The sequence below is a fragment of the Acanthopagrus latus genome, chromosome 8 (genome assembly GCF_904848185.1).
Source record: "Acanthopagrus latus isolate v.2019 chromosome 8, fAcaLat1.1, whole genome shotgun sequence".
NCBI lineage: Eukaryota > Metazoa > Chordata > Actinopteri > Spariformes > Sparidae > Acanthopagrus > Acanthopagrus latus.
The window spans coordinates 11,748,561-11,762,428 of NC_051046.1; the positions used below are offsets into that span (position 1 = coordinate 11,748,561).

The window sequence follows — 13,868 nt, forward strand, 5'->3', positions numbered from 1 at the left end:
TACAGGCGATTGTAGTTACTTGCAATACACCTTACCCAGTCGCATTCTTGTCTTATCGTCAAATGCAATCACGCTTAACTACTATGCAATTCAATGGTTGTTTGCAACATCTACCCTCATGTGTTGTGGACATGGCCGAAGGGAAGAATCTTGACGTTCAACGCTGTGATTGTCTACCTGCATGCCACGCCTGCCCAGATAAATACATAGTTTGCACAGGAAAGGGAAAACAACAGCTTTTTACAAAGCTGCAGACCCATCATGTTGATTTATAAGAATAGTCAAGCTTTGGATTATGTGACAGCCTGGAAGAAGCAATGCCTGTGGCAAGAAAATATGCCCTCCATCTGTCAAGTCCGGTCAATTTTATTTATATAGCCCCAAATCACAAATCACAATGCCTCGGGAGGCTTAACCATGTCTACAGTGTGCGACACAGCGACACAACTGCCCCCAACTGGCGATGCCTACAAGCTACGTATTTTGAGAGCAACATATCAGACTTCCAGAGGCACTTCCCTAGAATCCCATCGTTAAAGGCTAACAGTCAAAGAAGGATCCAGAGGCAAAGCTGTTCCAGAAACAAGCTGCTCTGCTAGAGCTCAGGAACAGCACACACCTGTGCTGCAGTGACTGCAGAAAATGTCAGCTGACGTGCACTGAGTTCTGCTTGTGCTCTTCTCCTGATTGTCCAAACATGACACATGTTGTCAAGAGGATGATGTGGACAAGTGACATGCTGCACAGAAAAAGGAAGAAAAAAAGAGCAGGGAACGTTTTGTGTGGCTGTTATGCATTCATACCTAAAGTTACATTCTTCCAGTACACATTATTACTTAATGATTTTGTTGAGATGTTCAATGTTAAATAAGAGGTCTAATTAAAGTGTATTTCTTTGTGTCCAGATTGTCTTCAGACATGCCATCATTCATATACCTGGAACAAGTCATACATTTTTTCCCCGCCTATTGTGCTCCTTTTATGTAGAGCTGTATTTCCTCAGTGCATACAGATGTTCACACTCTGCCCCTCAGACGTGTAATGGAACAACCTGCCCAGTGGCACACCTGCCTTGAGATCAAGCACAGTGTGTATGATGAAAGTACATGAGTTCATGTGCATCATCTACTATTCAGCCTGACTTTATTTTGGTACTTCTATTTATGGGGTGTGTCAAAATATCCATTATTTTTACCGCTTTTGCAGAAAATATTTTTACTTAAGAATCCATGTCATATGTAGTAAACCTTAGAGTATATGAAATGTATTTGTAGTGCTTTATCTTAATCCCAGCAGAGGAATCTCAACAGCTTGAAGGTTCCCTGTAGCCTGTTACAAGAGGAATGCGTTAAAAGCAAAAATAGCTGACACATTTCTTCTTATCACGGTTTTACTAGACATAAAAACATTGGAAATTCATCAATACATTAATAAAAATGTTTGTGTCCTGATTTGACACTGAGGTTGCGCTGCAGCTCAGCTGGTTTCCAGGCATCCAAAGGCACACAAGGAAGAATTTGATCAACCTCAAAATCGATCTCCTTTTGCACTTTCAGCAAGTCCAACAACTCCATGTTTGCTGTCTCTTAACTCTGAACTGAACAGGTAACAGTTCAGGTTGGGTAGCAATGAGCTTTCTCAGAAGAATTTTTTTTTCTTTTAAATGAAAAGGTAATAAAAAGTAGTCATGGTAGGTCAAAATAATGAGATACTAAGTCAAACTGACACTGTCAAAATTCCTTCTTATGAGTCAAACTTGTAAGACACTGTCAAAATTACAAAATCCAAATTATGAGTCACAATCAGATTCTGAGTCCATGATGAAATACTACTGTAACTCAGAATTAAGAGGTAGTAGGTAGTAATAATAGTAGATACTTTACTAACTTTAAATTAATACGGTTAATTCAAATTGGGACTTAGTATCTCTTGATTTTAACATACCATGAGTATTTTATCAATGACTATGACTTTTCACCTTTTTTTTCATTTTCCTGAGCAAATTTGGGCTTCACCTGTGTTGTCTTGCACACTGACACTGTGTTTAAAAAGTGGAGAAAACAAGGAAAAGGCCATCATCCTCATGCAGTTCTTGTGAAAGGTGCCATAACTGTAACAAATTCTGACAAAGAGCGATTTTCTTGTCCTCCAGGACAGTTGTTTAGACAGCAGGAAGAGATGATGGAGGCATGTTGTAAACGGGTTACTCAAGTTTAAGTCAGCCATCTGCACCCAGTGTGTGTTCACCTACTGCTGTGTTTCACCGAGGGAGGAGCTCTCAGCTTCCAGGCCCACCCTCCTCAATGACTCAGAGTACTTTCTCCTTCCTATACTGACAATGTCCTCGATTTCATCTGCTACATCCCTCCTGCCGCTTTCTATCATAGCGGCCACCAGCCTCGTTACTGCCCCGGGTCCTGCATTCCTCTGTCCTCGGGCCCAGTGGAACAGCATGTCCAGCACCAAGTCTCCCAGGTTGTCCCTGATGAGTAGAGGAGAACAAACATCAGACATGTTTCATCAGATACGATGATCTAACAACGGATAAGAGCTCGACTTTTGAGGTCAAATTCAATACTGATAAAAGGGAGTAAAACAATTCCGGTGTGCCAATATACAACTCGCACATGAGCCCAAAAATCTTTTTAATGCAACCAATAGCCCATCAATACATCGGTCAACCTCAGCAAAGGATTAATAAATACTAATGTTAAATGAAATACTTTGATTTAAAAATATAAGTGGTTCTCACATAACCACAAGATTCAATTCTTTAAGCAGTGTTTCATTTCCACCACAGAATAAAAATAATTTTCTCGATATTGTACCTTAATAAACAAACTATATGAGAACCAACATGGCCTGTTCATGTGTGGTATTTAGGGCTGCAACTAGTAAAACTTTCATTATAGATTTATCTGCAGATTATTTTAAAAATAATCATTTCATCCTGTAGAAAAGAAAATTACAGAAAAATGTCAAAATTGCTCATCACAAATTCCAAGAGCTAAAGTATCGTCTTCATATCCCTTCTCTTGTCGAACCAACAGTCCAACACACAAAGACTCTAAATCTGCCATCATCAATGCCAAAAAAGCACCAAGTTCTTACATTTAAGAAGCTGGAACCAGCAAATGTTTAACATTTTTGCTTGAAAAATTACTGAACTGATCAAAATAGTTGGCTATTAATTTAAGTAATTAATCAACAGACTAAAGACTTATTGACTTATAATTGCAGGTTAAGTGATAATGGAGCTCCATGCAGTTTGAAGATAGATCATGTAAAACTAGTAGATAATCTCTTCGAGATCTAGGCTGTGCACCGTCTGTTTCCAATTTAAAAAAAATATTTCATATAACGTGAATACATTTGTTTACAAAATCATTTCATCGATAACCATCTCCATAACATGTATGATTTTGTACACGATGTATTTTTCCTCCACCCCATGGATGCGTCGCGAGTGTTTTTTCTGAGCGTGAGGAGTAGGGGGAGGAACAGATGAGCATCAGTCTGTGTGTAATCTCCTGCCGTGTCCCAGATGGCTTAGTGATCGCTGACAGTGCAGATTAAAACAATCAAAATTTCTACCATTTCTCTCCCACTGCGGTTTTTCCGTCAGTCACATGACTGATCTCACTACATCCTGTTCCCTTAGAGGCTTTGGCTACGCTAACACATGTGTGCACACACTGGTTACATCACTACCCCATGTAGAGATGATTAGATGATTTAAACATAAGATTTACACATTTTACTTCTTTAACAAAAATATCAATTTGACAGGTCAGTCTGAGATGATGTTGGTATTTTATAATAGGTTTATTTTTATGTTATCATTAAAACTGAGCTCTGATCTAACTTAGCTCTTAAACGCTCAACAGTCACTTTACTACTTTTGTCAAGATACTAAAGTTCCAATTAAACCAAACATGTCAGGCTGAATTTGTAGCATTGCATCTGACAGTGCAAGTCATACAAGTGCACTGAATTTGGATCTCAAAACCAAAGCTTGTAAAAACAATTATCTCACAGGAAAATATAACAACCTGTTCATTACCACTACTGTCGTGTTCAGAACCTTTGACTGAACACGATGGAGTTGGTCATCCCTACCTGTACTTATACTGGATGCGGTCCAGCTCCTGGTAGCTTAAGCCAAGATTGATGCCGATTACACGCCAGTCCTGTCCTATCTGAAGAGAGATGGACAGCAGGTTGGCTTCTGTCAGGTAGCCACTCTCAGGGTCCCCCAGATTCAGAGGAGGATACTGGGGCTCCTCCATGATGAAACTGTTATCTGAGTTTAGAGCCTATCACAAACACAAAGAGGAGATAATTGTGCAGGGTTTTCCACTGGTTATTTGAAGGCAGAAGCTAACAAGCACACCAGTGTTTTGTTACTTGAGTGTTCAGAAATAAGCATTTAATTGAGTACATATTTAATCTATTTGTAACCGATATATACACATTCTCACATTATATTATTTTATATGAATACCAACACGTGCATATTAATTCATGTACTAGTAGTAAAAATATATCAATGTCATCATAAAATAAGGAAAAAAAAACACATTCCAACTGACAGGAAGTCTAAGCGGCAAAGTTGCAAGCCACTGGCTGTCATCTCCTTTCCTCTTTCTCGCCACTTCCTCTGGCAGGTTGTTCGGAATCTCCCCTCTATAAAAGGACACCTGTAACAGACATAAAAAACATATCAATGCATTGTCGAAACACTGCTTGCATACCAATTCCTGGGGGGAAAAAAGGAAGGCATTTCTAACAGGCACTTGGCTGAGCAGCCATGGTGAAGTGACCACAAAGAGAGAAACATCCAATAAGTCCATTACTTCAGAATGATTATAACCTTACATAACACATTAGCTGCTGTATAGTGTGAGTGCAAAGGTGGGGTTTCAATGAGAAAAGCTGCTGGTCCTTCTCTTGTACTTATCTGCTCTGATCATTGAATACAAACACATCAGGTATCAGTATGACAGTGTAAATTATGGCCATCAAGAGAGGAAGACCCTGCAATCTGCTGTAATATCAGCAATGAGTAGTCCCTGGTTTTGTCCCTTAAGCGCTGTTTTGTCTGATCTCTGTCAGCTACTGATGAAAAATGTGATGATTCTGAGGTAATTTCTAAAGCTTTTATTCCCTATGATTTGCAAGCAGATTTACTGAAATTTAGTCGTGATGGACATCAGAGATAATGATATCCACAGGAGGTGTGAGTCACTCTGAATGATATTAATATTCGTTTCCTCATTTTATATAAGAGTTATTACTCCGAGAAAGAGTACAATTTTTCACTTAAATCCACCACCAAATTCACAATCCATCCCTGCCCCCCTTTTTCTCCTTTCTGCTGAATAACCATGTCTATTACAGAACACATCCTGTAATTTCCCAATTTTTGAAAAGCCATCTGGAATAACATGTTAAATTACAGAAGGTGTACAGTGGATAGTTATCCCACCTCTTCTTGTAACGTTAATCCCGTCTGAGTGGGGCTTTAGTGTAGAATGTGCTGTACTTTATGTAGATAAGTGATATATATAATCTGTTAGTGATTGTTTGTCCTCATATGTCAGTGAGGTCATGCAGTCCTTGTGCTGCCATGACATGTGGAAATGTCATTGACAAAGTGACTTTGTTTATGTGCACAAAGACACAGCAGAAATCATTATTCCAGTCACCGCACATTCTTATCTGCTGAACATGATGTCTGTCTTACTTGTCCCCTCACTGGCCCGTTGCGACCCTGAGCTGGACAGATGTACACTTCCTTCAGATTCTTCAGGCTGGAGTAAAACACAAAACACAGTCTTCCCCCGACACAGTCTGGTCTCTCTGGGGGAAACAGGAATATGTAATCTCTACACTTCTTTCAAATAACAGTCTCAGTTGTTACACAACTACACATCATAAGACCTTGAAAGGAAAGAGGCCAGGAGAAAGAAATGTTTATGTAAGATAGAGGTTCAAAGAGGACTTCAGACCCGTGCTGATATCCAAGCCCCTCTCAAAGCCGGCAAAGAACTGCTCTCCCTCCAGCAGGTCACACAGATCTGATGGCTGAGGTCCGTCGTACTGCTCTGACAGAGACTCCACTCTGCTGTCCACCTGGACAGGAAGCATCGCAATCACTGTATAGTTTTTATGCATAAACATTAAGATGGCATTGGCACACATGATGATGAAGCTCAGATACAACACACAGAGGTGGACAGAGGAGGGCTGACATACAGACTATCATTGGTGTGAAAAGTTTTATCAAACTAAACAATAGTGGCACAGAAAGGAGGAGTTACAAACCTTGTTAGAAGGTAAACACTGTAGCATAACTTGTGAAGGATCAGTCTTCCGCTGGAGGACGAGGAACTGGACTTTGAACTGTTTTAGCCTCTGATAGACCTTCCTGACCACCCCACTAACACAGCGCTGAGTGGTGTACCACAGCCAATACCTGTGATGGTGCACACAAAGTTTTAAAACCCCCAGTGTAATATAGCAAAACAAACACATATTATGACACAATATTATAAAAACTTACCATGAGAAATGTGTGATGTAGAAAATGGCATACAAGTGGGTGACGTAGAGAGACACTTGTGATGTAATGTCAGTCCAGGTTTGGGCAGTGGGGTCTCCGTGGAGCAGGTGCAAACAGGACATATCAACTGTGTGGCCTGCAGAAACAAGAAGGTCAGAGTGAAGTGTTCACTGTCATATAAACATTAAAAAATAATAATAATAAATTATTCCTTTGCCTAAACACAGGGTATAAAGGTGAAAATATATGTATATGTGTATATATATGTAATATGTGTATATGTATGTATGTATGTATGTATGTATGTATGTATGTATGTATGTATGTATGTATGTATATATATATATATATATATATATATATATATATATATATATATATATATATATATATATATATATATATATATATATATATATATATATATATATATATATATATGTATGTATATATATATTGCACTGATACTGTATATTTGTATTTATACAGGAAACAGTGGATTTATATCAAACTGAACATATGACAATAAACACTTTGACATGAATATTGTACCTGTGACTCCAGATGGCAGAGGGACCTGAACTTTGATAGGCTGCAGAAAATCTGTGCTGGGAGTCTGAGAGAGGCAGAGCAGAGGGCTAACGCTGGCCTGAGGGTCACCACACACAGCCTGTACCTCTGACACAGACACATGCAGCACCTACAGAAAGAGTGATTGAGTAAAGCCTTGCAAACTACAGATTACTTAATGACATATAAACTTTCATATACTTGAGCGCTACCTGTAAAGTTATTGTGCGTGTCTGCACAGTGGAGTCTGGTGGGAAGTGGAGCTTAATTCCAGGGTCAGCAGTGGACACCAGCAGAGCACCAGCTGGTGTAACAGAACAACTGTCCTTTACTGGACGGGACACTGCCATAAACCAGGAGAAGTGACGCACAGCACAGCAGGCCAGCTGCAGGGATGCCAAGAGGTCAATTTTTAAATACCAACCTTACAGTTTTTACTAACTAGAACAAAAGTAAATATCAATGTAATAATATTCTGTAGCAGTGGGAGTTTTCTTTTTACTTTACCCTGGCCGGACGTCCGCCAGGGTGACTGCTGTGTGTCTCACTTCCTCTCCTGAGAACAGTGGGCAGAGTGCTGCAGGACTGTCCATCAAACCTCTGCACCACCACCTCCCTTCTCCTTGTTCGATGGTATGGTACACACACCTCCACAGGCTGGAAGGAGTTTGACAACACAATAAGTCAAAGATTCTGCATATTTTCACAATAGTCTTCACAGTACTAATTTACACAATTTAATATTAGACTTATGATAAACTTCTAAAAGACAGAGTTAGAAATTATGTATCAAATCTCCATAACACAGGCCAAGATACACTGACTATTCCCAGTGGGGCAAGCTGCAAGCACTTTTCCCATAGTGCAAGTTGCTACCATTTTCCATTAGATCCTACATGCCTGGTAAATGGCCACATCTCTTGAACCCCACACATTCACTATGTTTATCAATCCAGCTTCTTAAATATGAGGATATGCTGGGGTTTTTTGTTTTTATAACATTTATGATACTTAATGAAGGGTCTTTAAGTTTGGGGTTGGTTGGTTTTCTCTGGAAAAAACTGAAACAAGCATTCTTAAAGGGATATTCAGGTGTAAATTTAATCCATGGTCTAACACACCTTGACACCGAGTACGACCCCCCCTCGAGAGATGAAGTTTGCGGACCGCTAGCTTACGTAGTTTTAGCATCCTCAGAAACGACCGCACAACAACAATACACTGCAGTAAATGGATCCAAGTATAAATCGCCATCAAAAAGCCACAAATAATGCTCAGAACAGCACCAAACTTCAGCAACATTACAAACAGGGTCCCAGCACATATTTCGAGGCAGCAAACATTTGATATCGTTGCTGGCTTTGTCGGAAAAGATAAACAAATCTCACCTGTCCAGCTGCAGGCTCGTTGTGGGGAAGCCCTGTGACTCAATTACCGAGTGCAGGAGAGTTCAGCAGCTCAGTGAATATCACTACTGCAGAACTCTACTGCACTCGGTAATCGACTCGCAGGGCTTCCCCACAACAAGGAGGCTTCTTGGGTGATGAGTTTTGTGACTTTTCCGACAAAGCCGGCAACGATATCAAATGTTTGATGCCTCAAATATGTGCTGGGATCCTGTTTCTAATGTGGCTGAAGTTTGGTGCTGTTCTGAGCATTATTTATGGCTTTTTGATGGCGATTTATACTTGGACCCATTTGCTACAGTGTATTGTTGTTGAGGATGGTAAAACTACGTAACCTAGCAGTCCGCAAACTTTATCTCTTGGGGGGGGTCGTACTCGGTGTCAAGGTGTGTTAGACCATGGATTAAATTTACACCGGAATATCCCTTCAACACTTTTTAACATTTTATAGCCTAAACTATTAATCAATGAAATAATCATTGGATGCAGCTTTATCACTATGTATTTTGGACTTTCTGTGATAGGTTTGTCTCTAAGCCCAAACTGAGATAACCTGGATGACATCACTATAACATAATTGGGCTATTTTTCAGACTTAGAGGGAGAGAGAGCCACTGAAAACTTCATACGACTGTTTTCCACAGATTAGCAGATTAGTGCCAAACATGAAACTGATATTCATGTGTAAAATGTTTGTCTCCATAACAGATGTGCTGACTGAGTTCAGTAAAGACCAATCTTATACCTTTAGAAATGTAATTCCATGAGGTCGAAGTTCCAGTGGACGACTCAGTAAGATGTCATGCTCCTCAAGCTGCACCCACTCCCTCTCCGGCCTTTTCACAGCCCACTCCAGTCTTGTGGTTTTCAACAGGCACCCCGGGGGGAACAGCAGCTCAGCCCCCCCTGGGAGAAACACATGACACCCAGCAGACGAAACACAGAAACTAAGGAGCAAAAGGAGCACGACATCTTTAATCGCAATGTAGTCAGAACGGCCTTCATTGATAATATTGCTGCAGAGATGGGGACAATGTTTCTGTGCTGAGAGTGACACTGTACCTGTGCTGATTAAATCCGAGATGCAGCTCTGGAATTTTTGTTTCTGCTTGACCTGGTGAAAAAACACATATAATAAAGCGTGAATGTGTTAACAAAAAAATGTGTCCAATGACCGCTTGCAGCAGCACTAATCAATTTGAAGCCCTTTATTTTTTTTCTATGCTCACCAGGTGTAGGCGGGAGAGGGGGAGGGGTTGGGGGTTGTCCCAGAGGATTGTCACGCACATCTATTTTCAGCAGAGGCAGTTTGTTCAGACAATGTGGGATCAGGCGGAGGTCATTGCTGTAGATGACAAGCTCTCTGAGGGAGAGGAGAGAGCCTGGGCAAAAAAAAAGCAGACAAAGAGCTTTGATTTACTTCTGCAATCACAAATTTTACTTACACAAAACAAAATGAAACAAACAAGCGACAAAATTCATCCTCACCCATGCACTCTGGCAGTTGCCTCAGCTTGTTGTGGGACAGTTCCAGCTTAACAAGCTCCCCCAGAGAACCAATTTCATCCGGTAGTTGCTGAAGGAGGTTATGTGACACATCCAGTGTCTGTAGTGCTTTCAGCTGACCCAGACTCGGGGGAAGAGAGACCAGCTCGTTCCCCAGGAGGGAGAGGTAGGTGAGGGAAGACAGCCAGCCTATATCAGGAGGCAAAGCTGAGAGGTGGTTGTGACAGAGGAGCAAAGAGGTCAGCACAGGCAAGCTGAGGAGGCAGGGTGGCAGACAGGAGAGCTGGTTGAAAGAGAGATCCAGGTGTGCAAGATGAGAGAGGGAGGAAACTGAAGTGGGCAGAGTGGTGAGGAGGCCAGGCAGCGGGTCACCTTGCGCATCATAAAAACTGTGTCCTTGAATTAGAGAGAATTCAAAGTTAGAAGCAGAAAAATTGGAGCAATTCAGGGAAAAATACAGAGATTTAATGGATTATAATGTATATATGTGATTTTTTTATGTAATGGTTTTGCTAAGGCTATTAATAAAAATTACAATGGAACAATGTCCAGCAGCTGATATCCCATAGAATTAATCAGAAAAGTACCCCTGATAGCCAGTGAGCGCAGCTCTGTCAGATTAGGAAGGACATCCAGTGCACCATCCAGGCCTGGTTTATCCTCAGAGCCCAGTCTCAGGTACTGGACCCTCCTCAGCTGCCCTGGGACGGACCCCCAAATCAGAGGCAGTGCAGCTGCTCCTCCCTGGTACACGTCCAGGGTCAGCCTCGTATCAGTCAACACAGCTGAGAGCTCCACAGAAGGAGGCAAGGGTGGAGTCAGAGACAAAACAGAAGAAGAGGAGGAGGAGGAGGAGGAGGACGGATACAAATTGGGTTGATGATGGGTGGAGGAGGAGGAGAGGCTTGATATGGAGGGAGCACAGGTGTCCATGAAACTGGAGGGAGACACAGAGGGAGCATCCCTCTCTGGCTCATCATCTGCTGCTCGACCATCAGGCACCACACCACCTGTCTCCTGGTCCTGGTGCACAAGTCCTCTCCACAGCCTCACAGCCAAAACAGCAGGGTCCGGTACTCCACTATTGGATGTTGTTCTTGATGGGTTACACCCCGCTTCTTCAGCCCCCGCCTTCATTCCTTCCTGGTCTCCGTCCTCTTCATCGGGAGCTGCACCCTCCTCACTGCTTCTCTCCATTGAAGCCACTGTCTGTTAACGCACACTAGACAGCTAGCTAAGCTAACAGTTTCCTATTAGCTCGCTCAAAACTGGTCCGTGGTTGCCTTTGTGCATGATGTGTCTGTAACGTACCTCATGACACAACTGTACGCTCATTGTCATTAAAGCTTTGAAAAGCGAAAACTAATATTCTAATAAACATGCTTGCCGATTAAAGCTAGTTATTAGCTAGTCACGGCTGTTGTAAGTTAGTCTCATCATACAGTATTTACATGAATGTTAGCTAAATATGACAGATCTGCTTCCCCCTCTGTGTCCTCTATGCTCCGTTTCTAATGCTAAGTGCAAGCTTATGTAGTGTCATATTAATTTAAAAAAAAAAAATGTGTATAATCAGTCTTTGGGTTAACCTGTTTCTTCAATCTGTCCTCTGTCGAGCTCTCTCTGCTTACTTTTACTTCCTTGTGTCCGAGACTTGTGTTTTGAAGGGAAAGCGTCGCCCATCAGTTGCTCGTTCGTTTTTATCCACTGACGGGCGGCGGGAGGAGACTAATCATATGTATCCGTTTTAAGTAGAGAGACCCGCCTCTCCGGTTGATTCCGGGTAACAAACCGAGCCGCTTGATGCAGGCGCCGCCAAAGTTTCAACTCGGGGCGGGACGGTTGTGTCAACGTGTGCTCCGGCTGTCAGTACCTGGTCGGCCCTCAGGGGGGCGCTGTTCCGTCTCTTTTATTAATGTTTAAGCTGGTGCTGTGTTGTTTTATGTACTTTTAACAAAAAAAAAGTTCAAACATGAAAGGACGGGACATATTAGTGAATTCAATCAAAAATCCATATTACAATAATTCAAGGCTTTGTCTAATCTTTAGATTTGCACTTCCTTCTCCTCTGTGCAATGGTGTGTTGAGTTAGTTTCTTATTTATATTGTTTATATTGTTCTTATTGGTTTATCATTTCTCGTGTACATATCTGTTTACTTCATTTTTACTTATTTATTCTTTTATATCAATGTTCCTCAATTTTTGCTATCCCCTTTGCTGCTGTAATATGTCAAATGTCCCTGTTGTGGAACTAATAAAGGATTGTCTTATCTCTTATTTTATAAGACAATAGGTGTGTTTATAGGCTATTAAAATAAGATGGAATAGCCGACATGTAACTATTTCAATCATATCTGTGGAATGCCACTTTACAAAAGAGGTCTTGTCTTATATAATTTTTGTCCGGGCTGTTGTTCTTTTTCACAAGAGTAACACATCTTGTTTTTATCTGACAATAGCCCGTGCGTGACCCTTCGGTACAAACTGCTCTGCATATTGGAAAAGAAACTGTGTCAAAAGTTCATCTCTGTTGTGGAAACCGTTTACTTGTGTAGAAACGTATTTGTTTGATTCAGATACACTGTGTCAACAGAACACAGTGATTCAATGAGCCATTTGGGTACAATAACAAAATTCTCCACAGAAATCTTCCACTGCAGCTGCCATTGTGTGGTCAATTTGAGCCACTTCTCTTAAAGCTCAGCCAGAATGACTTATCCAAGTGAATCAAAGTCAGTCTATGCACATAAAAACAATTCAAACACTTTCCTTAATCAAAAAATATATTGCTTTTATGGTGATGCAATTATGTTGCTCTAAAGATTTAAAATCAACATGCCCTCCTGTTTCCTGGAATTCTATACCGTATGTATTGCCAGGATAACATGTTTAGTTGTCCATTTTTAAACTACCTGGCAGAGACACGGAAGCTGTAAAGTTACTATTATTTGTTTGTTTATGGCGGGATCATTATTTGCCTAGCCACAAGAACAGCTACTAAGTCCTGCTCTGGTTTATCACTACCTGCCCTCAGGTTTTCTGTGTCAGCTTGTTTGGTTGATAGTTTAGTGGTGCATTTTCCTATGATAAAAGTCCCCTGAAGCTGAGATTTTGTGTATTGCAAAACAATGGGACATGTTCTCTAAGGAACCTGGGTGTATTCCCACCAAAACCAAGACTATTTACAGTGTAATTCTGCGAATAGTTTATTCAAGGAAGTGTTACAAAAGATTTTTTATTTTTATTGTTGGATGTTCTTCAGTTGCAAGAGATTTCACCACTGTTTCTTGTGAAACCCTCTTCCGTTTACTATTATGTAACTGGAGCCACATGTGGGCATCCTTATTATGAGGACTTATTCTATTCTTTTTTTCACGCTGTAAAAAGAAGCTTTGACGATTTTCTGCACTCAAAAAAGAAAGCACTGTCACAAATAAACAATAGCTGACATCAGTGCGCACTATCGCAGTCTTAATCGATCTGTAAACAATCTTGCGCGCCTGTGCTGTAAAACAATCAATACAGTCAATCGATACAAATTCTTCCATATGATAACAACTGCTGTGAGTTTCGTAATAGTTTACAATAGTTTAATTGTCGAGGAAATGAACAAAAAATGTGAACACAAACAAACTGGCAGATGCACTTAAAAAAGGTCAAAACAAACACGCGGTACTCCGTTTGGGGAACATGACAGCTGTCACAGTGCCCGCTCGGTGACTTCTCGGGTGTTTCAATGGTGCGGACTCTGATTGGTCATCCCATCAACCGTTTCCGTTGCGATTGGTCAAGTTGCTTTGCGCTGTCGACTGTGATTGGT

At 41.0% G+C, this 13,868-nt stretch overlaps 1 protein-coding gene across 1 annotated transcript; it reads right to left on the bottom strand.

Moving 5' to 3' along the window:
* Window positions 1–1,376: 1,376 nt before the first annotated feature.
* On the bottom strand, window positions 1,377–11,794 carry pidd1 (p53-induced death domain protein 1). Its single transcript, XM_037107128.1, has 15 exons — window positions 10,635–11,794; window positions 10,030–10,443; window positions 9,771–9,923; window positions 9,604–9,655; window positions 9,287–9,488; window positions 7,643–7,792; window positions 7,348–7,521; window positions 7,118–7,265; window positions 6,566–6,701; window positions 6,328–6,478; window positions 6,012–6,135; window positions 5,747–5,862; window positions 4,593–4,700; window positions 4,120–4,316; window positions 1,377–2,482 (listed from the first exon to the last, which is right to left on the bottom strand). The coding sequence occupies exons 1-15, from the start codon at window positions 11,242–11,244 to the stop codon at window positions 2,248–2,250; spliced, it is 2,970 nt and encodes a 989-aa protein (XP_036963023.1). The 5' UTR covers window positions 11,245–11,794; the 3' UTR covers window positions 1,377–2,247.
* Window positions 11,795–13,868: the final 2,074 nt, after the last annotated feature.